The sequence below is a fragment of the Urocampus carinirostris genome, chromosome 12, assembly GCF_059441175.1.
Source record: "Urocampus carinirostris isolate Australia breed hairy pipefish chromosome 12, RoL_Ucar_1.0, whole genome shotgun sequence".
Taxonomy (NCBI): Eukaryota; Metazoa; Chordata; class Actinopteri; order Syngnathiformes; family Syngnathidae; genus Urocampus; species Urocampus carinirostris.
Window position 1 is genome coordinate 10596435 of NC_142360.1, and position 24191 is coordinate 10620625.

General features: G+C 40.4%; 2 protein-coding genes across 3 annotated transcripts; one reads left to right on the forward strand and one right to left on the reverse strand.

The window, feature by feature from the left end:
• Positions 1–1913: 1913 nt before the first annotated feature.
• On the reverse strand, positions 1914–12344 carry lrrc8c (leucine rich repeat containing 8 VRAC subunit C). Its single transcript, XM_088349100.1, has 4 exons — positions 12288–12344; positions 10009–10371; positions 8195–8337; positions 1914–4897 (listed from the first exon to the last, which is right to left on the reverse strand). The coding sequence occupies exons 3-4, from the start codon at positions 8330–8332 to the stop codon at positions 2666–2668; spliced, it is 2370 nt and encodes a 789-aa protein (XP_088205226.1). The 5' UTR covers positions 8333–8337; positions 10009–10371; positions 12288–12344; the 3' UTR covers positions 1914–2665.
• Positions 11551–23455, forward strand: LOC148354923 (kynurenine--oxoglutarate transaminase 3-like). 2 transcript variants are annotated; one of them, XM_088349102.1, is made up of 13 exons: positions 11551–11600; positions 12558–12627; positions 12699–12763; positions 12843–12987; positions 14101–14337; positions 14409–14531; positions 14605–14725; positions 17139–17215; positions 18031–18120; positions 18189–18375; positions 20754–20827; positions 22821–22907; positions 22997–23455. In XM_088349102.1, the coding sequence occupies exons 2-13, from the start codon at positions 12559–12561 to the stop codon at positions 23063–23065; spliced, it is 1344 nt and encodes a 447-aa protein (XP_088205228.1). In that variant the 5' UTR covers positions 11551–11600; position 12558; the 3' UTR covers positions 23066–23455. The 2 variants fall into 2 exon arrangements, with proteins under 2 accessions (XP_088205228.1, XP_088205227.1); XM_088349101.1 differs by lacking the exon at positions 11551–11600 and having other exon boundaries at positions 12145–12627.
• Positions 23456–24191: the final 736 nt, after the last annotated feature.

Genomic DNA, 24191 nt, shown 5'->3' on the forward strand with positions numbered 1-24191 from the left:
CATGAGGGCAAGGTAAAACTCAAAAACCTCAACATGAGGAAAATGAAGAAACCTTGAGAAGGGACCGCACATGTGGTATCCCCCTTTCAGGATGACCAGGCTGCAATGGATGTTGCAATTACAAATAATACAGATATATTGTCACCAAAAAGTATAGGTTATTCATATGCTATAGAATATAAGTGTGTTTTAAGCTTAGATTTAAACATTTCCACTGAGGTTGCAGATCTGATGTAATATTGAAATTTATCATATATTGTTTTTTGTGTGTGCCTTTTTATTTAGGTACTGCACAAAAATAACACCAATCCATCCATTATCTGCAACACTTCTCCTCAATGGGGTCGCGGGGGTGCTGGAGCCCATCCCAGCTAACTTGGGGCAGTGGGCAGGGGACACCCTCAACTTGTTGCCAGCCAGTCGCAGGGCACATAGAGACATACAATCCACTTGCTCATTCAAACCTAGGAGCGGCCAATTAACCTGACACGTATGTTTTTTGAATGTGGGATGAAACCGGAGTGCCCAAAGGAAACCCACGCAAGCACGGGGAGAACATGCAAACTCCGCACAGGAAGGCTGGTCGCCGGATTTGAACCCATGACCTCAGAACTGTGCCACGGACGCGCTAAGCACTCAGGTGCCGCGCCCTTAAAAATCACATTAATCATTCATTAACAAAAGGAAACTAGACTATTTGGACAAAAAACAAAAAAAACAGCTGCACAATACAATAATATTATAATACATAAACAAATGGAGTGGGCTGAAGTTGAAGCTTTTACGCGCCTAACCCTGTTCAATTTTTCCCTCCCGGGACAACATAGTAGTCAAGTCATGTTTATTAGTTCTTGTTTTATTTACTTGAGGTCTCATTTCATCTCATGAAATGAAATGAAATGATCTGCATTTATATAGCGCTTTTCAAGTCAATGACCTCCCAAAGCGCTTTACATTGTGCTTCACATTTCCCAATAGCGGCGTGATCTGTGCAGCCATGTAAGGCGCCAACCTGCTTATTGGGGGTTCAGTGTCTTACCCAAGGACACTTCGGCATGTAACACGGACAAGCCGGGATTCGAACTGAGATCCCTTAATCCTAAAGTGATCGCTCTACCTTCTGAGCTACTGCCGCCGCCTCATCTCATTAGCTGCACCGCTTATCCTCAGTAGGGTCGCAGGGGTGCTGGAGCCCATCCCAGCAATCATCGGGCAGTGGGCAGGGGACACCCTGAACTAGATGCCAGCCAATCGCAGGGCACACAGGGACAGACAACCCGCACGCTCATTCACACCTAGGGACAATTTGGACCAGCCAATCCACCTGAAATGCATGTGTTTGGAATGTGGGAGGAAACCGGAGTGCCCGGAGGAAACCCATGCAAGCACGGGGAGAACATACAAACTCCGCACAGGAAGTCGGTAGCTGGATTTGAACCCACACAGGAGGTTCCCAAGACTGTGAACTGTGCCGCACACGCGCTAACCACTGCCCCACCGTGCTGCCCTACCTGAGGTCTCAATGTATTAATTTATTCTAGTTGTTATACAGTCTCTAACGTTTTTGAAGCTGAGAGCTACTTTTTGTTCCTAATTGTCACTAAGGAATACCAGTTTGATACGAAATTATTAAATATCTTTTCATGTTATTTCTATGTTGTTACTAAGTCATTACTAGGTTGTAACAATAAGAAGTGAAGTCAAAATAGGCTGTCAACCACAAAAACACATTGTCAGTGAGAAATGAACTTCCCTGGAAAATCCCAATGACCTGTCATTGTTGAGCTATTTTCAGAAACTGTGTGCAGGCTCTTCAAATGTTCTTATGGGGCTGTTCATGTTGTGTAGTGAGGATATAGTGGGTAAAATACACGTTAAGAAGAGATATGAGACAAAAACAGTAGAGACAAAAGTTGGAAAATATTTATTTTAATTTGTAAAATGTTATTTAGGGATATGTAGAGCTTTGATTAGGGTGTGGCTCAATATAAAATAGGATATGTGACTTTGTTGTCAGTAAATGTGTAAAAAATAAATCTTTTGGACCATAATACCACCTATAAAAGCGTTTGGGTCACTTACTTTAGTATACTTGCACAATATAAAAAAAACGACAGTATAGAAATAGATGTCATTATATAAATAAAAATTTATAAAAAAGGAAATAGTGTGAATTTTTAATGAGAACAAAATTTTATCACTTCTTAGTCCTTAACCTGGGCTTGCGTGTGTTTTTTTTTTTTTACACAACGGAAAACAATATTATGATTTTTTGTTTTGTAACGTCAAGGCAGCTTTTATTTTGAACACACTATGATTGGAACTTAGATTTGAAGGAGGCCAGTAAGTCCATTTTAGCGTTAATTCGCTGCAATAAACAAGATAAGCTCAGATGATGTGGACCTGACTTACATAGCCCAGAGTCTATGCCCACTTGTAAGGAGAAAACCTTTTTGAAGCATCTTTGCCAATTTGTATGGTTCAAATTTGGATGGACTTTGGTTCCTTTTTGAAGAAACACGTATTTCACAATGACATAATGCAATTTACTTAAACTGGAAAACGGGCATTATAAAAATAGTGCAATTTCTCTGTAGCCTTGTGAAATTCTATCAAACACATGAGGAAGCAAACATCAGGCACTGCAGTGACGATATCTGCATCTTTACTCCGCTTTCATTTGGTCCCTAACATCCGACGGTAGCGTTTCAAATAAGGCATCCTCTAACACCAGGCCGCTACGCTTGAGTGCCCGGCAGCAGCCCAACTCCTGTGGAAGAACCTCAAAATGGTTCCCTTTGAGCTCCAGATGGGTCAGCTGGGCAAGGTAGGCAATCTTTTGTGAGAGGACCGACAGCGAGTTCTTGCCCAATTTCAGGGTCTTGAGCTTCTTGCAGAAGAAAAGCTCATCCGGCAGATTCTCGATTTTGTTGCAGGACACTGAGAAGTACTGCAGGCTCTGTAGGACGCCAATCTCCGGCGGGATGAAGCGGATGTCGTTGTGGCAAAGGTCTAGATAACGGAGCTTGTTGCACAGAAACAGGTGTGATGGCAAAATTTCGATTTTGTTGTGGCTGAAATAGAGGCGCTCTAGGCTGCCCAGTTTCTTAATATGTTCGGGAATGTACATAATGCTGTTGTACCAGAGCTTTAGGCAAGTGAGCTTGCGCAGGTGCTGGAAGCTGACAATTTCCTCGATGGAACGCAGGTTGTTCTCCTTCAGGTCCAACTCTTGGAGACAAGTAAGGCTGAAGATGGCGTGCGGGATCCTCTCCAGGTCGCAGCGAACCATCTCCAGCTCTGACAGGTTGGTCATCTTTTTTAGGTTGCCCAGCATCACCAGCTTGGTGCCGTCATTGTGCAGATAGAGCCGCTGTAAGTGGCTAGACACGTCTACGATGGACTGCGGGATCTTGGTCAGATTGCTCTTCAGTGAGAGTGTCTTCAGGCACTTCAACTCTCTCAGAGATTCTAGAATGATGTTTTTAGAAGCGTCTGGACACAACGACCCTGTGAGATGCAGCTCCTCCAGGTTCCTGAGCCCATACAACCAACTGGGGAACTCCCTGGCATCGTCAAACTTGACACGAAGGACCTTGAGGTTCTCTTTGAGGAAGGACATAGCTGTCGTGTGTAGCTTGATTGAACACTGGTAAAATGAGAGCTCCTGAAGGTTCTCCAGTTTTGACACAGAGGCAGGTATGCTCACATTGTTGATAATCTCCAGCTTGAGAGACTGCAGCTCACTTAGCTCAAAAACTGTGTCGGGCAGGCCCGGCAGCATGAAGAGCTGCAGCTCCAGCCTGTTGTTGGCGTTGACTTGCAGCCTCTGCCGCAGTTTCTCTGTCGTCCACTCGTGGTTGAGGTTGAGCTGCTTAAGCTTGTTCTCGCTGACCTCAGAAAGGAAGACAGCAAACCTCTTAGAGTACAGCGGGTCATACTGGTCGATCATGTGTAGCATGAAGGCAAAGTCGTTCTTCACATCAGGGATGTCGCAGATGCCCGTTTCTTGACGTACATACTCGAAGGAGTACTCCTTCAGAGAGCGGTAGAACAGCCAGTAGGATGTGTACAGGCTGGTTAGTCCATAAACCGCCACCAGGCACAAGTAGCAGTAGGAGAGCTTGGAGAATAAATGTGCCATAGTGTGGTTACACTCAAATTCCTTGTACCCGGTCATGTCCTGTATCTCCACATCGCAGGGTACCCTATTGCGCACTTGATCCACCAAGGAACTGTTGTAGATGACGATCACAAGGAACTTTAAGACCTTAAAAACCGTCTGTCGCACATACATGATGTAGAGGATGTCGCCCTCCTCCACATGCAACCGAAACTTCTTCACCTTCTCAAAAAGCGCCTTGGCCTGTTCGCCCTCTTTTTTATCCAGAACACTTGCTGATGGTTTGTCCACCACGATCTTTTCTGGGATGGATCGTAGTGACTGAGACTTTTCCAAACCGACCACTACCAAGGATGCCACAGCGCCGCTCTTTTTGTGGTCTGTCTCCTCTGGATTTTCTCCAGAAACCTCAGACAGGGCCCTGGTGGTCCAAGGGGAGTCAAAACACTTCCCTAACATGGATATAAAGTGCTCGATCTTGGAACTGGAACCTGGGAACTTGAACCAGAAGTTGCTGCATACCATGAAGACCAATGTGTGGATCAAAACCAAGTAAGGGAAGTACTTGGCATACCAGTGCAAGGCCTTCTCATAGCACATCTGATTGATGAAGCTGTACTGCTGCAGGTCTAGGTCTGTCTTTAGGCCGCTCATTTCTCTGGGCCCAGACGAAATGTTTAAATTGAGTTGTAAAGGTTTCAAAGCCACTTCGCTTGTGTTGTCAGGCGATGATGACGTTCTGTGTGGGAGGCAGATGATCTTGTCTTGCATAACCTAATAAGACAGGTGCAAGACTTTGTCGTTTACAAGCAGTTTGAAAAATATTGGCTATATTTCAGTTTTGTAAGATCACGCAAACGGCTGCAGAGACCCTGCTATGGTTCCATTCAGGTTTTTATTCACTTGAATAAGACAGTCAAGTTACTGCTTTTTAACAAGAATTGTTGTTCATTTGAAGGTATTTGGATTAATCCCATTAACTAGGTAACTGATATCCCACGGTCACTCTCTGCATTTATTCTTCTTCATGGATTATTTGTCTTTGTAACGTATTCTGGTTCTGGTGACGACTAATTTGAAAGGAATCCCATTCTTTGCACACTTGCTTTGTAAACTTAACTTGAATTTTATAAACATATCCGGGTAGCATTCAGCTAAATGCAGCTGACAGTAGCGCTGGGTTGGAATACAAATTGTTTTTGGGGGTTGTTGAAGATCCTATCATGACTTTAAAAACGGCCTTTTAGATTTCTTGTCGAATTATTTCTTTTACAGTTTTGCAAGACAGGGTGAGGCCTGGATTTCTTAACTTCCCAGACAATATCAAAAGAGGCTGTCAAGTTGCTTTCAAAACTGATTTTCTCAGGTCAAAACTCATTTTCTTTAATCTTTGAAAGTAGTTTCAAACACCTGTTTCATGGCTCGATTTGGTCTGGGTCATTGTCAAAAGTAAGATTAAAGATGATAAAGGGATTTTATGTTTTTTGACGCAGTATCACTGCTTTCTTTCACACTACACGTTGAGGCCAGATTTCACTCCGGTTTTATGTGTCACTGGTTGGTTAAAAATGGGCTACGTCCATCTAGAGTTGGCGTTTGGATCAATAGGACCCTTTGCAGTGTCCATCAAGATCACACTCCTAAAAACTCACCGCAGGTGTCCATAGTGTTTTTGAAAGGTACCAATCCAGAGCTGCGTATTTATGGTATACTTAAAACATTTGGGTCAGAAAATAGCATTCTGCCTTGTTCTAAATGAAACAATGTATAAGGTTTTTTCAGAGGAATACACATTTTCTAGGTTTACTTAATCAAAATGTTCACATTTTTGTAGGTGCTTTGTTAAAGCGAGACGACCTGATGTTTTTGTGTTGTTTTGAACACAAATATGTTATAGTTATTTCAAACATAATTACATTTTTAAGCTATTTTGGTAAGCTTAATGTAAATTTTGGAAGTTGTTTTAAATTAAACTGCTTAATATTTTGGTAGGAAACATGGTTTTTGGGCAAAACAACCCAAGAGGTTGAATTTACAGCAATTAATTAGTGGATTGGTCCTGTCTCATCTAAATTGGGTTATTTTTGACCCCTCTGTTTTTAGAACGTAGCGCCTTAAAGGTCAACTGATGGTGGCTGAATTTTCTATGGGAAAATCAGCAACAGAATTTCGTAAATAAAAGCCAAACTCCAGATTTGCTGGCTTCTTGCAGACTGCCTTTCATTGCATAAAAAGCAGCGCCAATGCAAAAGTCTGGCGTCCCTTTCACACAACATACAGGGAGTGCAGAATTATTAGGCAAGTTGTATTTTTGAGGATTAATTTTATTATTGAACAACAACCATGTTCTTAATGAACCCAAAAGTCTCATTAATATCAAAGCTGAATATTTTGGAAGTTGGAGTGGGGCTTTTTTAGTTTTAGCTATTTTAGGAGGATATCTGTGTGTGCAGGTGACTATTACTGTGCATAATTATTAGGCAACTTAACAAAAAACAAATGAATACCCATTTCAATTATTTATTTTCATCAGGGAAACCAATATAACAGCTCAACATTCACAAATATACATTTCTGACATTCAAAAACAAAATAAAAACAAATCAGTGACCAATATAGCCACCTTTCTTTGCAAGGACACTCAAAAGCATGCCATCCATGGATTCTGTCAGTGCTTTGATCTGTTCACGATCAACATTGCGTGCAGCAGCAACCACAGCCTCCCAGACACTGTTCAGAGAGGTGTACTGTTTTCCCTCCTTGTAAATCTCACATTTGATGAGGGACCACAGGTTCTCTATGGGGTTCAGATCAGGTGAACAAGGAGGCCATGTCATTAGTTTTTCTTCTTTTAGACCCTTTCTTGCCAGCCACGCTGTGGAGTACTTGGATGCGTGTGTTGGAGCGTTGTCCTGCATGAAAATCATGTTTTTCTTGAAGGATGCGGACTTCTTCCTGTACCACTGCTTGAAGAAGGTGTCTTCCAGAAACTGGCAGTAGGACTGGGAGTTGAGCTTGAGTCCATCCTCAACCCGAAAAGGCCCCACAAGCTCATCTTTGATGATACCAGCCCATACCAGAACCCCACCTCCACCTTGCTGGCGTCTGAGGCGGACTGGAGCTCTCTGCCCTTTACCGATCCAGCCACGGGCCCATCCATCTGGCCCATCAAGACTCACTCTCATTTCATCAGTCCATAAAACCTTAGAAAAATCCGTCTTGAGATTTTTCTTGGCCCAGTCTTGACGTTTCAGCTTGTGTGTCTTGTTCAGTGGTGGTCGTTTTTCAGCCTTTCTTACCTTGGCCATGTCTCTGAGTATTGCACACCTTGTGCTTTTGGGCACTCCAGTGATGTTGCAGCTCTGAACTATGGCAAAACTGGTGGCAAGTGGCATCTTGGCAGCTGTACGCTTGACTTTTCTCAGTTCACGGGCAGTTATTTTGCGCCTTGGTTTTTCTACACGCTTCTTGCGACCCTGTTGACTATTTTGAATGTAACGCTTGATTGTTCGATGATCACGCTTCAGAAGCTTGGCAATTTTAAGAGTGCTGCATCCCTCTGCAAGATATCTCACTATTTTTGACTTTTCAGAACCTGTCAAGTCCCTCTTCTGACCCATTTTGCCAAAGGAAAGGAAGTTGCCTAATAATTATGCACACCTGATATAGGGTGTTGATGTCATTAGACCACACCCCTTCTCATTACAGAGATGCACATCACCTGATATGCTTAATTGGTAGTAGGCTTTCGAGCCTATACAGCTTGGAGTAAGACAACATGAATAAAGAGGATGATGTGGTCAAAATACTCATTTGCCTAATAATTCTGCACTCCCTGTATTTCTGTGTGCGTAAAAAGTAGCGTACTGTTATGTTGATCATTGCCAAGTTTCTGCTAAAACTAACAAAAAGGCACACAGAAAAAAGGTCAAGCATCTGCAGTTTGCAGCCTCAGAACTGGGTGGGGAATTTTTCACTGATGAATGCTTCCTTTGCTGCCCAGTTTTTATTTTTCTCCCCCCGAAATGAAGAGTCGGCGGGAAATTAGTCTCGGTCAGGGGAAAGACCAACCTGTAGTGTGCATCCGAACACACCGATCATGAGCATGATGACTGAGAGGTAGTCAGTGAACACGTCCCACCACGGCTTTAGGACTCGGAAGGCGGGCTGCTGCTCCGAGAACTGACGGAATTCCATCACGGGAATCATGGCGCCTGTTGTGACAAAGGAATAACAGTTAGAAAAGTCGCTCACTTTCTAAAAAGTCTTGCAGGAGGTCATGTTACTGATGGAATGCATAGCACAGGATGTTTTTTTATTGATTTTCATGAGATACTCCACTTACAATTATGCTATGATTAAAAAAATAAAAGTCCACTAAATAGTTAAAAACAGAAAAGGGAAATTTGTTAGCCGTATTCATGGTGAAATGACCCACACAAAAGTAAGAGAGGTCACCCATGCTAGTTGAAATGCCAGGTAGTGAACAGTGTTGGGAGTAACACATTACAAAGGAACACATTCCTGGAACACAATTACTTTTCTCAATTGCAAATACTGTAATGATAATTAATTAAAATTTGTAACTCAGCTGTTGTTACAATGTGGTGTGTTATTGTAATACTTTTTAAAAGCAAAAAATAAATTACAATATCTTCTGTTCTTCTCTACCCGCCAGCAACACAACTCTGATCACATCGAAATGGGGTGGCCCTATATATATGTACCTACACAGTACAACTGGATACAGTTATAGTGGCGCCGTCTCAAGCACAGAGTACAGGAACACATAATTTCTCCCTACTCTGATATTCTCCCTACCGTGTATACTCACGTCCAAACCGTATTTACAACTATATTCAGTAAAATACTGAAATAAGGGGGTCAGTTTATGTGCCCACAACGGTATTTGATTGTGTGTCACCAGTAGCAAATGGTTGGCAGCGCGTGGGGAGAGGGTGTGGCTTGTACAGAAATAACAAAATCAATGTGGTAAACGTGACCAAATTTACGGTAAAAGAGTACTGAATTTTGGTGTTTTTATTTGTAAAAATATGATGCAATACACCATACCTAGAGAAAAAAATAAAAAAATATTTAGCCAGAAATGGAGGATAAAATCCTCCAGTGGTTTGCAGCCGAGACACGAAATGGATATGGAGTGTCTCAGCTAAATGTTCATTTGCAGGCTGCTCTTAAGATTACACAAGCCAAGAAATATGAATGCTTCCACGGGTGGGTGTGAACATTTTATTGTATTTCTTTTAATTCGTGGCTATTTTGAAGTGTTCTTTGGGGGTCGGCTTCAACGTGAGTATATACGGTAATTTGTAACTACATAGTTACTTTCAGAGAAACTTAATATGTCTGGGTGTCAGTTATCTGGGGAGTAGCGCAATTACATTTTAAATTAAGTAACTGTAACTCATTACTTTTTTCAGTAACGGCCCAACACTGAGTGTGGCTGCATGTGACTAAGCTATCATCGTAGTTCTAACAAACGAATACACGATTAATGCAATCCGTTAGCCACTATTCTCCTTATGTGAGCTTGTTATGACAGCCACAAGAGTTATGTGACCAAGAAGGTCCACTTTGTCTCCAAGAAAGAAAAAATAAGTCCACTCCCCGTCCGATGAGTCAACCGGCAAGCCACACATCCTCCACCTCATCCTTTTCCTGACAGGAAATGTGTTCCCCGTTTCCAAATAAATCCCAAAACAGAACATATTTGGAACACACCCACACTTCTAAGGACAATCAGCTCGCGCATGTGTGCGTGTGTCCTTGGGTGAGGTATAAAAAATAACCGCAGTGCAGGGTGAAAACTAATACAGACACAGAACATGATGTTGCAGTGATTAAAAAAGAAGGAAAAAAGTTACCTTGATAGTTGATCTTACTCTCCGATTTCTTCTTCTTTCAAACGACACCCTGGGGGGGTTTTCCCGTCATAGTCCTCATGCAACGGTTCTTAATGTGCTGCCTCCTGTCCGGGATTTTCCGCCAGACTACTTTCCGACCTCAAGGTGTGGGGGGTTCGGTTCGATCCTTGCACTCTTGCGCAGTGTGAAGCAGATCACGTCGGGCGGGCGAGGATGCTAGCCTTGAACAAGGCGGGGTAAATGGATCGGGGCGTGGACGGAACGGAACGAAGTGAGCCGAACACAACCGAGTTCCACCAAGACAAGTGTCCTCCATCATCCGAATTGATTTATGAACTCAGAGCAGGAAATGTGATGTTTGCACTTGAGAAGAAAGTTACAGTTCCCAAAGCATTCTCACAGAATCAAAATATGTCATGTACCATCACGATGCCTTTAGGCAGGCTTTGATTACTAACTGAACTAGCTGACTGGATAATGAGACAAAAAGGTACCGTTAAACCTAATGTAATTACATGCTTGTCAAACCCAACCAATTGCTCCACTTATTAATGAAGGAAATTCACATCACAGCAAGACCCACTATATGGAATAAAAATAAAGATATTTTTTGTAGACAAGTTTTTTTTTTAATTTACAAAATGAATCAAGAATAACCACGACAATATTGGCAATATACAAAGAATGTATCGTCTGTTACCACCAGTGACCTAGACGACCCGGATAGAGTCAAATGAGCATGATGATCGGTGCAACACAAATTATATTTTATTTTACCCGTCCATTTTTTATACATTGTACACAATTTGAAATAATAAAACGTGTAAAATACAGGGAATTTTTGGTTTGAACAATTTTACTGACACTATTAACAGCAAATAAACAATGTGAGGTTTGAACAATTTTTCTCGACAATTTTAACAGCAATTAAGCATATTCACAATTTCGTTATATCTGACAATATGACGTTTAAACATTTTTTCCGACATTTTTAACAGCAATTAAACACACAATTTCATTATATCATATCCCAACAATATGAGGTTTGAACATTTTTATTGACACTTTTAACAGCAGTTAACTAATGTGTAAAGGGCAATACTATTGTGCTAGGGCATAGCTCTGTCTTCTCAAGTGGGATTCCATCCCACCCTCCCAAGCAGCATCCTCCAGTCCTCTGCCCGGGATGACGGGAAATTATATATTGACAGGTATGGATTACCAGGGCTACCGGGAGTATTTATTTTACAAGGTCTTGATTTTGTTTCTTTTGGATCAAACTAAAAACACGATCAACCTGACGTGTCGTGGTCACGTGGTCCTGAGACAGTACTGTACTCTCAAGTGTGCCAACATAAAATCAGAAAAGTGAATATCAACAGTCATTTCTTATCTGAATACAAAATTACCCGCTGTATTCCTTTATAAATCCATGATAAAACTGTATGATAAGATTTTATTAAACATAATTGGTTGTTTACATGAGAAATAGAACATTATTTTACCGATCTCTCTGTAGGATAACATTGACGTTAGTGTTTCCCTAGTTGCATTTGAACGCATCGTTTTCCGGCTCGTAAGTGTCGCTGCAGGTTTGTTGCCTCGGCACGTTTTGTTGTGTAGTTCACATTTTTTGTGTTATTTTTTATTCTTCCCTGCTACCGGGGAATTGCTATTATACAGTGTTAAACTGAGGATTTTATCATTTTCTTTTTGCTTAGATGGATTGATGTTTTAAATGTTAAGCTGGAAGTCAGATTCAGATTCAGATCTACTTTATTGTCATTCTAGTACACGTGTATACAGAACGAAATGTCGATGCATCTGACCCCCACAGTTTCCTTGAATGTACAGATATAAATAAAGTTGTATTGTAATTGGCTACGTATAGTATTTTACCATAGTGCCGATAGTGCAAGAAGAGTAGCTAACCAGATGTGCAAAATGGGCAGCCAGGTTAACAAGTCAGGTACACAGTAACATTAACACTGTAACAATAACGCTGTAATTACCATAGTGCAGAGAGCAATGTGCAATGAGTGGCAAGCTATAAAAAACTGCCAGTAGTGCAAAAATGACAGATTAGCAGCCGTTTAGATTTAAGTTAACTATATGTTAGATTGACCATTTAAGTCACTGGTGGATGTTATAATTTTATAGTGTTGAAACCGCTCATATTTGGTGCTTGAATGAGTCCTAACTGTACTAGTAATTAATGTAAAAAAAAGTTTTGTCTTAATAAGTATTTCGTAGATTTAGTGTGACTTAGTAAAGGATACATTTCCTTGTTTTCTTCTTTGTCGTCTGAGGGGATTTATTTCGCAGTTGGCGTCACCCGGTGGACCTTTGTGTTACTGCAAAACAATTAAGCCCTGATTAGTTTGTTTGTAAACGCTTTAATTTAGTATGAAATGATGAGTGATAATGATTGCTGTGTTCGATTTTAGAAACACAATTTACTATACTGAGGGAATAATCTAATCCTGTCAAGCCTCTGCTCAGTTGTGCTTTATTTTTGTCCTCTCCTATTAACTCGAACTAAATTGCAGAATGTGCCTTGCCAGTCAGCTCCGTTTTTTCTCCAGATTTATGTTCCGAAGAGGTTTTTGCACCTCGCAGGTACATGGCAAACATTGCCAGTAATCTCATACAGGATTTCGGCAGATGATTAACTTAACTGTGTGCTGCAGCATGCGGCAATGGCGTCCAGACACGGCAACACCAAGAGGATTCAAGGACTGGACAAGAACGTCTGGTAAACGAGTTTCATTTTTTTTCACACCCATGATTATTGGTACTTCACGCTGACATGTGTTTGTGGTGGTTAAATCTAGGGTGGCTTTTACTTCGCTTGCGGCCGATCCTTCTGTGGTCAACCTGGGTCAAGGCTTCCCAGATATTTCCCTGCCACAGTATGTCAAAGATGCTCTGGTGCAAGCATTGTCTGTGGACAAAATGAATCAGTACACCCGAGGCTTTGTAAGTGACACCTGCCTCAGCCTATTTATTTTCTGTTATCACTACCTTAATGCACGTTTAGCCCAGGGGTAAGCAACCTGCAGCTCTGCAGCTGAATGTGGCTCTTTTGCGACGTCCTTGTGCCTCCCTGGAGCTTTTTCATAAATGTTTGGAAATGGGAGAGAAAATTATACATACATTTAATGTGGTGGTGGCCTGGAAGAACACAAACATGACACAAGCATTTGGTTATGTTTTGGACCCAAGCGCAGACAAACAAGCTGACTCTCTCGAGTATTTGGGGGGCAAATGGATATAACAAAAGGCGCTCTGCAGATGGAAGGGGGAAGAAAATGAGTACAAATAACCCACTATGCTAGCAAAGTTCAGGAAGTACAGAAGAGATCGACGACGGGTATGTTCATGCAGGAGATAAGAGCAAATAAAATTCAACTGCTTTTGCTGTTTGCACAGTCCTGTAATTCTGAGTTCCTGATTAGAGTCAGGTGCTGGTAATGAGGAAGAGGGGTGGGGTTATTCAGTTCGTCTGCCTATCGGCACCCTCTGAAGGTCGGTGGTGTGCTGCATCAACATTTCTTAACCTTTTTCAATGCTTTAAAAATATTTAGGAAAAATATTAGATAATAAATGACTAACTTTCATATATGGAGTCCCTTTTTAATCTAAAAATAGATTTATGTAAGGTTTTGATGATTTGCGTCTCTAGACATTTTTGTTTTTGTGCCTGTTGTGGCTCTTCTAAAATGTTGTGTTGCCGACCCCTGGCCTAGTTAAACAGCATGACTGCAGAACTCTTGTCATTTTAAACGCACCACCAATGTCAGCATTAGTCAGCCTACACCTTTGACAAGTCAAGTCAAGTCATGTTTATTTGTATAGCCCTTAATCACAAAAAATCTCAAAGGGCTGCAGAGACCACAGAGTATTGCAAACTACAGACTATTATTACACCATCCCCTGATCTAAAACCCACAGAAGGGCAAGGAAAAACTCAAAAATACTTAGCATGAGGAAAATGAAGAAACCTTGCCCTGCTCCGCAATTTGTTTTGGGTCACAATGCACTCATACACAGACAGATTTAGACAGCAGGATATTTTTTATGTTGCTGTAGGGACACCCAACCTTGGTGAAGGCGCTCTCTCAAGTTTATGGCAAAGTTTCTGGACGATCCATTGACCCGTTGAAGGAAGTCCTAGTAACGGTGGGCGGCTACGGCTCATTGTTTAGCACCATGCAGGCTCTGGTGCAAGAGGGTGATGAGGTCATTATCATTGAACCATTCTTCGACTGTTACCTTCCCATGGTCCGCATGGCAGGCGCCAAACCTGTGTTGATACCACTACGACCTGTGAGTAGCAATCAGACTTTTTTTTTAAATCATGGATGAGCTGTTCATTTTTCATCTCCTCCTTGTGTTAGAAATCAGGCCAGGAAACCACTTCTAGCGCTGACTGGTTCCTTGACCCAGACGAGTTGGCAAGTAAATTTAACTCCAAGACCAAAGCCATCATTATCAACACCCCCCACAACCCCATCGGAAAGGTATGTCGGACATAAGATGACTTCACAAAATGAAAACTGCATCCGCCCACTTGACTGGGTGGCTCTTGTGCAGGTTTTCAGCCGAGAGGAGCTGCAGGTGATTGCAGACTTGTGCGTCAAACACGACACGCTGTGCTTCAGCGACGAGGTCTACGAATGGATGGTCTACCGTGGGCAGCAGCATCATAAAATTGGTATGGGAGGCAGGATTCTGCTGTGGGCGTGTGCCATTCTTTCACCTGACCCAATGATAGGATTTGTATAATTATTTCAAACTTTACCGGAATATTCACTCAATCTATTTAGCAATCACTGTTCTAATTTGCCCGCGTCCCTGCGTCCTAGACTTATCATTTTTGCTGGGGACCCATTGTGTCAAATCAACGTGCAACCCCAGGACGCAACTTTTTTGACACCAAATGTCATTATTACCCGTTTCCTTTTTTTTTTTTCACAAAGATTTACCGCATTCCAAACTTTTCGTCAGGCAGATCCGCTATTGTTGTTTTTGTCTTTTGCCGATCTCGGCAAACGAGATCTCGTTGCTTCGAGATGACGTCTTTGTTTTGGTGGTTGTCGAGTGAAAGAGAAGTATGCCTCTGTAAAAACAGTTGGTATTAGGTGCAAATCAACAAAATATTGGTAATTTCTTTAGTGTCGGTAATAAGTCGAAACAATACAGAAAGTGGTAACAACGGCAACAATTCCGGCACGAAAAAACAGCAGAGAAATTCTTCAGAAAACCGTGAATGCAAGGAAAACACGTGTTTTGAAGCGAACGATTCGACGAAAGACAAACAAAAGAATACTCCTAGCAAGAAAATGACTTTTCTGCCAAAATGGACTCAATTATATTCCTGATTACGCTATGAGGAGGATGATAATGAAGGCTATATGTTCTGTGATGCGTGCACCCAGCGTGGCAAAAAAACTTGATTGCATAAATCATTTAGCAATACAAACTTTCAGAAAAGCACATTGGATCGGCACAACGACAATGAAAAGTACAAATTAGCTATGGAAATTCCGTTGCTGCAATTGGACTTTGAGAAGGCATTAAAACTGTGGCGGGACAGCAAACCAGGAAGAATATATGAACTGAAAAATCTGAAGTGATTAAAACTGCATGAATATATAGACTAATATTTCAGCAATATTATTTTGTATAATGTAAAATATTTTTGTGAACTGAAAAATCTGAAGTGATAACTGCTTTGTATTACCAATTAAGTGTGATGATTAAAACTGAATGAATATATAAAACTATATATTTATTTATATATTTGTCGCCGATTTACAATTACAACCTCAATAACACTAAATTTTGGGGACCCATAGATCTCTGTTGGGACCTATAGATTTTTGAGCATGCGAGTCCCCGGATCCCATCACTTTCCAGAGGTAAAATGAACACTGAGCATCTGAGCAATATATTTTTAATTTTACATAATTTCTACCCTATTATTTATAAATCATGAGATAAAATTAAATTGTACAATCAAAATATTGTAATAGCTATTATCATTACTCTTGAGCAGCACGGTGGAGCAGTGGTTAGCGCTCTCTCTCTCCAGGCCACTCTTATTTGTTAAACTCATGTATGAGCCGAGGCATGGCGTTTGAGAGGTTAGCGTGTCAGTGGCACAGTTCTGAGGTCATGAGATCGAACCTTCTGTGTGGAGTTTGCATGTTCTCCCCATGCTTGTGTGGGTTTACCACGGGCACCGCGATTTCCTACCACATTCCAAAAACATGCATGTCAGGTTAATCGGCCGGTCCAAATTGTCCCTAGGTGTGAATGAGCGAGTGAGTTGTCTATCTCTGTGAGCCCTGCGACTGCACTGGCAACCAGTTCAGGGTGTCACCTGCCCACTGCCCGATGATAGCTGGAATGGGCTCCAGCACCTCCGCTACCCTACTGATGATAAGCGGTGCAGATAATGGATGGATGGATGATTACTCTATTATAACCGGAAACTAGAGAACAAACCTTTTTACAAGCTCAAGCCTTTGTTTACGTCAAAACTTTTCTGAGAACTCCCAAAGCAGAGTCCAGGCTGGCTAATACTTCGATGGGGGACCACATGGGAAAACTATGTGCTGTAAACAGGTCATTTGGCACACCTTCTACTGTGACAACATTGACTGTACACCTTTGTGATTTTTTTTTCCTGCCCCCTATGCAAAATCACCCCAAAACGTGGGTCATGTTATTAAAAAACCCTCAAAACTGGGCCCTTTTGTATAGAAAAACTCAAAAGATGAGTTTGTTTTATACAAAACAACCCAGAATATAGGAGTGCCGGTACATTATGGTTCTATTTTTGGCCAAAGTCTTTTTTAGTGTTTTTAACTTCATTTTTTTTTCTTTTAATGATTTTGTTTCAGAAAAGGACAGACATATTTTTTATTTTATTTTTATTTTATCATTAGTTTATTCAAGTAAATGTCTATAAAATGCAAACATTTACTCAATATTACATTTACAAACATAAATATGGATTGATTAAAAAAACAAAAAAGGTTCGCATAAATTTACTTGAAAATGAATAGTCATTTTGGTGTGCAAAAGCTAACTAACTGCCTTCAATTGCCAATTTTTTGCAGCAACTTTGCCCAGAATGTGGGAACGGACCATCACCATCGGCAGTGCGGGGAAGACTTTCAGTGTTACGGGATGGAAAGTAAGGCGCTGATTTGAATAGGGATGAAATCAAAATTACTACGTCAGTGCTATGGATGGATATAGCTCATGACATTTTCTTGCTTCATTATCTTTTTTTCTGGTAAAAAAACAAAGTTGAACGGTGGCTATTGGCATAAAGGTGTTGAAGTTAAAGCCCCCTTGCTTGGCTAAATGCTTATTGATATTGGCATTATTTGGGGGGGATGTGTTTGAATTTGAGTAGACACTCAAAATAAAATAGAGAAGGGTTTCAAACCAGGTCATTTGTTACGTTGCTGTAGGGACACTCTACCATGGTGAAGGCGCTCTCTCAAGTTTATGGCAATGTTTCTGGACGATCCATTGGCCCGTTTAATGAAGTCCTGGTAACGGAGGGCGACTACGGCTCATTGTTTAGCCCCATGCAGGCTTTGGTGCGAAAAAAACAGAGATAAAGAAAGAGAGAAGCCCTCCCGATAAGGAATTCCAAACCCTTGGAGGCCCTCCCCTGAGCCCTGTCTTTTTATTGCATATCCTAGGTTACAAAATCAAATCCGCCCTAATGGGTGTGAATTTCAAAGAACCACAACTTGATTAGCCAATAGCGCCAATGAAATCCTTTGAAATCTTCTTTCCAGGGTGTCCAATATTAAAATCCGAATAAACTTATAATCGGGATTCTCCTCCCTTTTTTTGTATTTGTTTGTAAAGACATCCAAGCTACGGTAATTGCTCCAGTCTAGGTTCACTGCTATGAAAACAGTTCAGCTAATTTTCCATCTGTTTTACCAGAATGAAACACATCATGTAATGGATGTCACATTTGCACTTTAGCTCGGATGGTCTATCGGACCTGAGCACCTGATTCGCCACCTTCAGACCGTGATGCAGAACACGCTGTACACCTGCCCGACGCCATTACAGGTACGTTTGAGAAAAATCAAAAGTCATCTGAGAGAGACTCCGATTGTAATGACGACAAATCTGGGCAGGAGGCCGTGGCGCAAAGTTTGCTGCTGAACTTTAAGCTGATGGGCAAGCCTGAGTGTTACTTCACCTCATTGGCTGAGGAGCTGGAGGGCAAGCGGGACCGCCTGGCTGCCATTCTGCGAAAAGCCGGACTGTCGCCCATCATCCCTGAGGGAGGCTACTTCATGCTGGCTGACGTGACTGCGCTAAGTGAGCTACGGTGTTAATGCTAGCTACGAGCTACCGTAAATTCTGGCATACAGGCCGCTACTTTTTTTACCATTTTTTTAATACTACAGCTTTAAATATGGTGCCGCTTATTATTATAATTTTTTTTCGTGGCGGCATTGAGGAAAGCGGCGAGCTGCTCTTTTCCACAAAGACAAAATGCTGCGGGATGTTTGGAAACATTTAAAATACCCTTTTAGAGGAGATATTGGCCAATGTTTGGCCAACATTTTTCATAGAATATATAACTGGTGCAAAACAGGAGGTTTAACAGTATTTTAATAGATATTTACAACATACTAGTGATATTTCAATTTTTTTACCCACAAATCAGGTCCTCATTTTATACATCCGAATTAAACAAGTGGAAGGTAACTATATCAAAATCACTACAGTTGTTCTGCCGTATCATCTGCGTCAACGTCATGTTGCTGAATTTCCCTTTAATTATCAAGGAACGATGACAAGCGAATGTAATTTGGTCCAGTACCGTGGCAACCACCAATGACAACAGCACAAAATGTCACATCTGTATTGCAATCTGGTTCTATTCTCCACAGTATTGTCGCTCTGGCTTTGTTGTCTAGAAATATAGGGCTAACATTTTAAGATATTTTCAATCTGTGACGATACATTTTTATCTTGCATTTCTGTAAAAAAAAATAGTACTTAAAATTGGCAAAATGTATATCTGCCAGTGGAAGGAATGTCTTGTTACTATGCCCTACAGCAGGGGTCGGGAACCTATGGCTCGCGAGCCATATATGGCTCTTTCTACGAGTATCTGTGGCTCAGAGACAGATTTGATTGCATGCAAAATTTCTCCATCTTGTCCAAAACTTGAATTTGTCTATCCTATTAAGTTACACGCAAAGACAAACCGAAACTTACTGATAACTGATTACTTCGCAGTATATATATGGCACGTTTTTCACTACAATTTACAGTCAAGGTGTCACACAAAAATATGGGGAAAAAAAAACTCGTTTTAGCTGTACAACGCTAAAGAATCCTTTATATAAAAGTTCACTATGTAATCTGTGTTCAGTGTTCAGATACCTTATGATGAATCCACAGAACTGTAAATACGCCAAAACACCGGAAGAGAACTTAGTCATTTGATTGGGTGAGTGGGAGGGATGGGTGGAGCTATGCAAAAAGTACAAGCACTCCTTCCCATCTCTCGCCAAAGGTAAGCACATAAGGCTCCCTATTCTCAGAATGTTGTGACGTTTTTACAAAATAAATGCTTGCATCTGGTTTTGAAACCAATATGTATGATAAAAAAGGGTCAAAAGGAGTTTAACCGATCTTGAGTCATTGCAAGAAAGAGACAAGTTTAAAGTGGTATGTTTGTTGATTTTGGGACAGGGGCTCTGGCATTATTCTCTTTTCATAATTTTTATCAAATCATTAAAATAAATGTGCTGAAGACTAAGCTTTTGTCTGGGGCGCGGGTTTAGCAATTTAGTAAATTTGTCTCATAATATATGGTGTGGCTCTTTCCCAAAATAAAATTAATATTTTTTGCTTTTATGGCTCTTTGAGTCAAAAAGGTTCCCGACCCCTGCCCTACAGTATTAATAAAAAAGAAGGTGATGAAAAAAATCGGCAAAATTAATTGCAAGACATTTACTTATGATTTTTTTTTTCACTGCATTTTCAAAAGGCTTCATCAAACAAAATAATGTATTAAATACATTACCCTGCACTATGTCATGAGTAGAAAATCCGTATATATATCAAAAAATAAAAAGATCATCCGCTGTAGCAGTACCTACTGTAATGGCCGAATGTTATAGTTACTCGGCTGATCATTGGACAAGAACAAAGATACTGAGCAATGGCATGCTTTTTCACAAAGGTAAAATGGAGGAATTTAACGCAGCACATTGGACAAGGTCTCACAGCACACTAGTTGAATAATGCGGTGAGAAAAGTGATCATTTTGCAACATTCCATTAATTGGTTAAGGAAAATAAATGATGATTACGGTATTTTCACGATTATAAGGCGCACCGTGTTATAAGGCGCACCCCCCAAAAACCTTTTTTTTGTCATATATCTTCCATACATAAGGCGCACTGGACTATAAGGCGCTACAGTGGGAACATCAACAAAACAGTCAGATAGCTCAGTCAAACTTATTAACCCCTTAACATTCCGAGGGCTCGCAAAGAAGCAAATATGATCAAGGGGTTGCAGTCACGTTAGGCTGAATTATAACTGCTAATGTAGCTTTCTGTGATTTCATATTAAGCTGGAAGGAATTGTTCCAAGAATGTTATTATCTTTTCAAATTGGAGACATTGACGAATACATACTTTACATTTTGACACATTCTTCTCCCCGACCATTAGATCAGGACCTGTCACACATGGCCAGCGACGAGGCCTACGACTACAAGTTTGTCAAGTGGATGATTAAAGAAAAGGTGACCCATTAACCCTTTACATGTGTTTGAATTCTTTGCAACGGTCTGCACACTGATTGAATCCAGTATGTGAGACCATGCTGAGAGCTCCCGAAGAAATTATGTCATAACAAAATCACCAGTAGTTTTATATATTTCCAAATGTTGTCTCAAAATTGTCCATGCTCAATTCCAAGGCTTTCTAGTACTTTCATAATTTTAAGTTCACATGTATGTCTCAATAGTCTTGAATACTTTTAAACACTTTTAGAAGTATTTGCCTTTTCAGTACATTTTCCCCATTTTTTTCATTTCATATTTTAGTACTTTTCAGTATTTTTTTCCCGTGTTTTTCCTTTTTATATTCATCCGTGCTTTTCAATACATTTGAATACTTTTAGAAGGTTTTCATTATTTTCAGTACAATTGTCATTTTTTAGTGCTTTTCAGTACTTTTTACACGTTTTTCCATACACGTCAGCATGTTTTTATACTGTTCTGTACATTTTCATTCTTTTCATGGTTTTCTGTACTTTTTAACAGGTTCAAAATTATGTCAAGATGAAATAAGAGACTCTTTTTGAGATACAAACTTATTTATTAAAAAGGAGTCAACAAGTTCGAAAAAGGCAAAAACACTTTTAGATTTTGTCAAGACCAGAACAGAAACAGGACCCAATTGCATTACTTTTCTCACACGTTTTATTAAAAGAAAGAGGAAGGGCTGCAACCACAATCCGGTGTTCGCTAGGCACGGGAAGCAAGTCGCTCTCGTACTCGGATTGTGATCCGAACACGGAAGTGGATCTTCCGTAGCGAGCGATGGCGGTGTCGGGACGGAAAAACAGTTCGATAGCCGGGACCGGAAAGCAAAAACGTGGTCGGGGTCAGAAACAGGTCGAAAGCCGGGACAGGAGAGCAGACGTGGTCGGGATCAAAACCGGTCGTAAGAAGGGACGGAAGAGCAGACGTGGTCAGGATAAAAAACGGGTCAACGTTTTCTACCATATATACCTCGAATCTGTAATTCACCCTTTCCTTTTTTTTTTTTTTCCACTCAAGGCTAACACATCAACCTTCCTTTTAGTCATCATCCTTCCGATCCACTCAGTCGCCTTACTTCCACATCCTCTCACATCCTTGCTATTTTTTCCCTTTTTTTAAATTTTCTTTGTTTTTGTATGCGTTTGTCTTGCTGTTGGTCAACTATCTCGAGGGATATAACCAGGGTAGATAGATAGATAGATAGATACACTAGACAAGGTCTCGCGGCACACTGGTTGAAAAACATTGCTCTAACCTAACGATAAACATGGAAAGAATTTAGTGCACTCTTCCACTAGGAGGCAAGCTAACAAACCAATACAATATGCTCGAAGACCAATTCCTTTGAATGATTCATGTGATACATCACAGCAATTCATCATTAGAAAATAGATAGGAGTCTTGAGAAAACTGCCAGTGGCCTTTAGGTTGTAGACGGGTCAGCAAAAGGAATTCTGTGCACCTGTTTGATAACAGATGTGAGTCTTCCAGTGAGTTCCAAAATGTATTTTTTAATTTGAGACACATTCTTTTGACTTGGGAAATGTATTCTCTTGATAATGAAGGCGCTTGCTCCTGAAAACAACTTGAAAACGTAACTGTTTTTGACTGTATTATGCCAATATATAAAATTATAAACATATAAATGTATATATTGGATAGTATATAGTATAAAAGACACATTTAGACCATAATTTTCCTTACACTTGTTCAGTATGCTTTCCCCAGGCTTCTTTTATTTAGTTTTATTTTATACTTTTCCATAAATGTTTCTACATTTTTTTACCATGTGAGCCTATATCAGTTGGACTTGTGCGTGTAAGACATAGTGGAAAGCTAAATTCATCCCTGACCAACTTCTTATTTCCTTTCCAGCATGTCTTCTGTAGATGCTTTTTGGAATCTTTTTGGGTCTACTTCTGAATCCTAACCCTGTCCATGTTTTTTTTGTATGTATATAATGCTCTAGAAACTGGCAGCCATTCCTGTCACAGCGTTTGTTGGAGAGGAATCCACCAAGGCCTTTGAGAAATATATTCGTCTTTGTTTCATTAAGGTAACTTTTAGGCTAATTATAAAAGGTAAACTGCACAGCTATTTTTTTTAATGATCACTGCATGTTTGTGTGTGTGTTTGCTATGACAGAGAGATGAAACTCTGGATGCGGCTGAACTCATCTTGAAGAATTGGAATTCATCTGGAACCAGTGCCTAATATGTACTTGAATTTATTGGAAATACAACAGAGTGCCTCAGGGTGTGATCTTTTGCCCTACCCCACATTCAATTTATTTTCTTGGTAAAGCAATAATGCTTCTTATCTAGTATTAATCTTAAAAGTCATTAAGAAAGAGCGCGAAACTGTTTGTTTGGGTAAATTATTTACTTTGTAATTAATCAATTACTTTAATATAGGTTCTTAGAAGTTTAAGTGGCAAATTAAACCTTTGAAAATGGGCTATTTTTACATATACATACACCGTGGAACACGCTTGATACAATGAAGTGTCATTTTTAAAAAGTGCAATATAAATATACGAGCATATCCCATTGTCTAGTATGAAGTCTGGTGTGTACACGTTTTTAATAAAACGTTTTTGTACTCTCTTGTTTTGCTTTTCTTTGGTTGGCATGTCGACGGTTTTTTTTGTATGGTACTCAACAGATCGCTAGAGGGAAGCAAAGCACAACATAAATGGAACCAAACGACGTGGGTCTTTGGGTATGCAGGTAAGTTTAGGAAACACATTTTCTTATCATACGCATTTTTATTTGACGGCATGATTGTGTCCTTTTGTAATTCTAACTGAGCAAATGGGATGAACTCCTGTGCTACTTCAGCCTTTGATGTTAGTACAAAACAGCGTGGCTTCATATTTATGCGGACATTGAAACTCACTCGGAGTGAATCATCAAAATATGTGGTGAGTATCCTGTTATGTGAACGGATTGGTGAGCGTGCAGAACTCGGCAACAATGTTTAAATAAACTGAGAACTAATTGGGGCAACTGGTGGCCCTATGCGCGTTTATTCACGTAAACAAAGTTTTGGGACCCATGTACGGTAGATGACTTAACATTTTGTATTTTTTTTTAACATTTCTGTGTTGGTTGAAAAGGTTACATTTGCGATTTTTAACCGTTTCATGCTTATATTAATAACTGTTTACTCGATGGTGTTGAGTTCAAGAAAATAAAATATTCGTTCATTGATTACATTTTTTACAAAAAGTATTTACTTCCGAAATGAGGTGGACAGAACGGTTACTTATACGTACCAGTACTTAAAAGTGAAGTTAAATCCGAAATTGTATGTACCGTATTTTCCGCACTATGAGGCG

Excerpts from the sequence above, each read along its gene's own strand:
- lrrc8c (XM_088349100.1), bottom strand. The coding sequence starts at position 8,332 with ATGATTCCCGTGATGGAATTCCGTCAGTTCTCGGAGCAGCAGCCCGCC. Across the intron at positions 4,898-8,194 it reads TGTTCGGATGCACACTACAG|GTTATGCAAGACAAGATCAT; the intron begins GTTGGTCTTTCC and ends CTGTCTTATTAG.
- LOC148354923 (XM_088349102.1), top strand. The coding sequence starts at position 12,559 with ATGTGCCTTGCCAGTCAGCTCCGTTTTTTCTCCAGATTTATGTTCCGA. Across the intron at positions 12,628-12,698 it reads GAGGTTTTTGCACCTCGCAG|CATGCGGCAATGGCGTCCAG; the intron begins GTACATGGCAAA and ends TGTGTGCTGCAG. Across the intron at positions 17,216-18,030 it reads TCAGTGTTACGGGATGGAAA|CTCGGATGGTCTATCGGACC; the intron begins GTAAGGCGCTGA and ends TTTGCACTTTAG.